General features: G+C 33.6%; 1 protein-coding gene across 1 annotated transcript; it reads right to left on the bottom strand.

Moving 5' to 3' along the window:
* Positions 1 to 1,218: 1,218 nt before the first annotated feature.
* Positions 1,219 to 2,535, bottom strand: LOC122069421 (polygalacturonase non-catalytic subunit AroGP2-like). Its single transcript, XM_042633434.1, has 2 exons — positions 2,407 to 2,535; positions 1,219 to 2,301 (listed from the first exon to the last, which is right to left on the bottom strand). Exons 1-2 carry the CDS (start codon positions 2,455 to 2,457, stop codon positions 1,333 to 1,335), a joined length of 1,020 nt encoding a protein of 339 aa, XP_042489368.1. The 5' UTR covers positions 2,458 to 2,535; the 3' UTR covers positions 1,219 to 1,332.
* Positions 2,536 to 2,899: the final 364 nt, after the last annotated feature.

Here is a 2,899-nt window from a genome sequence, read left to right as displayed (position 1 = left end):
TTTTGGCAACCATACTTTATGTATAAGACCATACTATACTATCCATCATTAACAATGTAAATTTGGGGGAAAATTGGATATGGGTACATGCAGTTATTATTTGAACTTGAAATTTGATAATATGGATAAAATTTTGGTAAAAGAAAGGATACTACAAAATCTCAAATATAATTATGCTCATGTTCATTAACTTCTTCATTTAAGACTTCAAATAATGCACAAAATTGATTCAACCTCTAATAAAAATAGAGAATGATAACCATTCAAAAGAGAATATTTGTAATAAATATACCGAATCGAATATATTTCTATAGTTTCATCGATAATATAGTGCCACTCTCAAAGCCCACGTTAAGACATCTGATAAAAAAAAACCTATGACATCTTTCCACCAAGTCTAAATTCAGTACAAATATTTCTACATTGTATGTAGAATCCCTTTCTTTGAAACTTGTCTTGCAGAAATGCTACAAATCTGTAGAATGAAAACTTCAATGGTTGGTAGAGTATGCCAGGCTTCAGTTATACATCATTTTTCAGAACCCAGTTTAGGTTCAACTATAATAAGATACTTCAATCAAGTAGAGAGGTTCGTGGACACAAATCTCAAGTTAGTGGATGAATTTTTTTTTTTGCCTGAATTTCCTTTCTCTAGTGCAAGGGAGTAATTATGCTTTCACATGAATATATTGACATCCATCACATATGCCATCTCTTTGATTTTGTAAGAAGTTGAACTTGAAATCTTATAAATTCATCCTTTAAACCATCTTTGATTTATTGCTTATGTGAAGATTTTCAATTTATTTTATTTTCTTCTTGAAGATGGTATTGGTTTATTAATCACAATGAGTTTGGTTTCAATTTTTATATGGTCGTATAGGATCTTAATAAACTTTTTGCATTCCTAGCGAACCCCCTATGTTGGTAGAAGGAAATAGGTCTGGTCATGAATGAACATGGATAGTTAACACTATTGATTTATTAGTAATTCCAAGTGTGATTCCTCCAGTCTCCATCTCCTTATTTATTTCATTATTTTTTTGAATAGACCCTCTAAAGTCTATTATTGCGGAACAATTCTTCCTGTACTTATGGAATTCTACTAAGCTCATAACTTTATTGTTTAATATGCATGTAACTTCTTCTTGTCATGTTAGAATCCACTTGTAATTTTCTGAGAAGGATGAAGATTGGTATAATTGGACAAATAGGAAGTGGCAAATCAACATTTGTGAAGGCTGACTTATTTATCCTTCAAATAACATAAGAAGTTCAACTAACATAAAAAAGAGAATTAGATAATAATCAAATCTCCAAATGCTGCTCAACCTAGAGTCTTGTCATGACCATTCCATTCTCGTTTATCCAATGACAGACTTCAATTAGGCCTGGGCCAAAATTCAATAGCTTGAAAGCAAGATGGTTTGGACTCCAAGTAGATGTGTCATAGTGGCACGCCATGATCACATGATTCACTTTCTTTTGAGCATGTATATCAACTGCATATATTTTTACTTTTGGTAAAACATGGCAATAATAGACTTGAAATGGAAATGGCTGACTATGACATAAGGTTGGTGGTTCATAGAGGTTGCCATAAATAAGTTTCACAGCTCCAATTGTGGCATTCTCATAAGATCCTTCGATGCTTTCACTACTCCATACACGTACATGTTGCCCTAACTTTCTGACAACAAAATCGATGAGATCCTCGCCGGAAGTTGCACAGGTGCATTGCTCACCACGAATGGGGCTTTTCTCACATATATTGAGGGTGTCTTGAATATATTCATCCATGTTTGATTCATCTTCTACACCAAAAAACTTTTTCAATTCCTTAATCCGTGCAAAGGAAAATGGAAATTGTGATGCTAGAGATCGTGGTAAGAATGATTTATATGGCATTGGATCCCTCAGATCAGGGATAGGCATGAAAGCTTCCTCTTTCACCATTGATTCCCGGAAATAAGGCAATCCTCCTTGGCTGAAAACTGACAAGGGTGTGTCATTTGGAAGTTGTTCGTACTTTAGTTTTCCAGAATTCCACTGGGCTATTGGTGGTAGAGTTGTATCGTCCGTTATTTTCTTGACCAATGCATTTGTAGAACAAGCAACATTAGCTTGCATACAAAATGAATGCAGGTGGGAAGCCAATTCATTTTTCTCAATAAGTTTCATAAACGCTGCCACCTGATGGGGGCTTAACGGAGAAACTTTTGCAGCTAACCAATTAGGAGGTTGTGGAAGACCAATATGCTCTTCCCAGTACTGTAAGAAGGAATTTTCAGCTTTAGAACTCTGCAATTGGGAAAAATAACAATCAAATAAGAAAGATAGAATAGGAGGAAGCAATAACCATGTTGAAATATAAATGGATAATGAGAAAACATTGTTTTTTCTTACACTAAAGTATGCTACGATCAGAATTCCAAGCAATTGAATGTGATGCATCATGGTGGAATTGAAACAGAAAATGGAATGAGTTGGGTCTCTGCCTTTGTGGGAATGTGTTGGGTTGCATGGAAAGGGGATAATAAGGTGTAAAATAATTTGCAATCTATTGTTGTCCTTCTGTTTTATATACAATTTTCTTTTCAATGATGGTAAGTCATTTCACATGTATACTCAATTTTTTTCTTGTTACCAAAAAAGAAAAAAAAAATGACATTTTTTGATAATGACTAATTATTTTTAAGAATATTTTTATACCCCTTAACTGAAAGAAATTGTAAGAATAAAATAAAAGACAATTAATAGAAGGTATCAAGTACTAAATACAGGTAGAAGTGTTGAAGAACCAGGTTCAAAGGGTATTTTTAGTATTAAAAAATAATGCGGGTTAAGAAAAGTTATTTGGGGTGGGAATGGCCAACAGCGTAAGCAACTTTTTCCCTCT

Source organism: Macadamia integrifolia, unplaced genomic scaffold (genome assembly GCF_013358625.1).
Source record: "Macadamia integrifolia cultivar HAES 741 unplaced genomic scaffold, SCU_Mint_v3 scaffold612, whole genome shotgun sequence".
Taxonomy (NCBI): domain Eukaryota; kingdom Viridiplantae; phylum Streptophyta; class Magnoliopsida; order Proteales; family Proteaceae; genus Macadamia; species Macadamia integrifolia.
The sequence above is the reverse complement of the archived record's forward strand: the minus strand, read 5'-3'. Positions and strand labels throughout refer to the sequence as shown.

Coding starts and splice junctions, on each gene's coding strand:
- LOC122069421 (XM_042633434.1), bottom strand. CDS start 2,457: ATGATGCATCACATTCAATTGCTTGGAATTCTGATCGTAGCATACTTT. Junction 2,302..2,406: donor TGATCGTAGCATACTTTAGT/GTAAGAAAAAAC, acceptor TCCCAATTGCAG/AGTTCTAAAGCTGAAAATTC.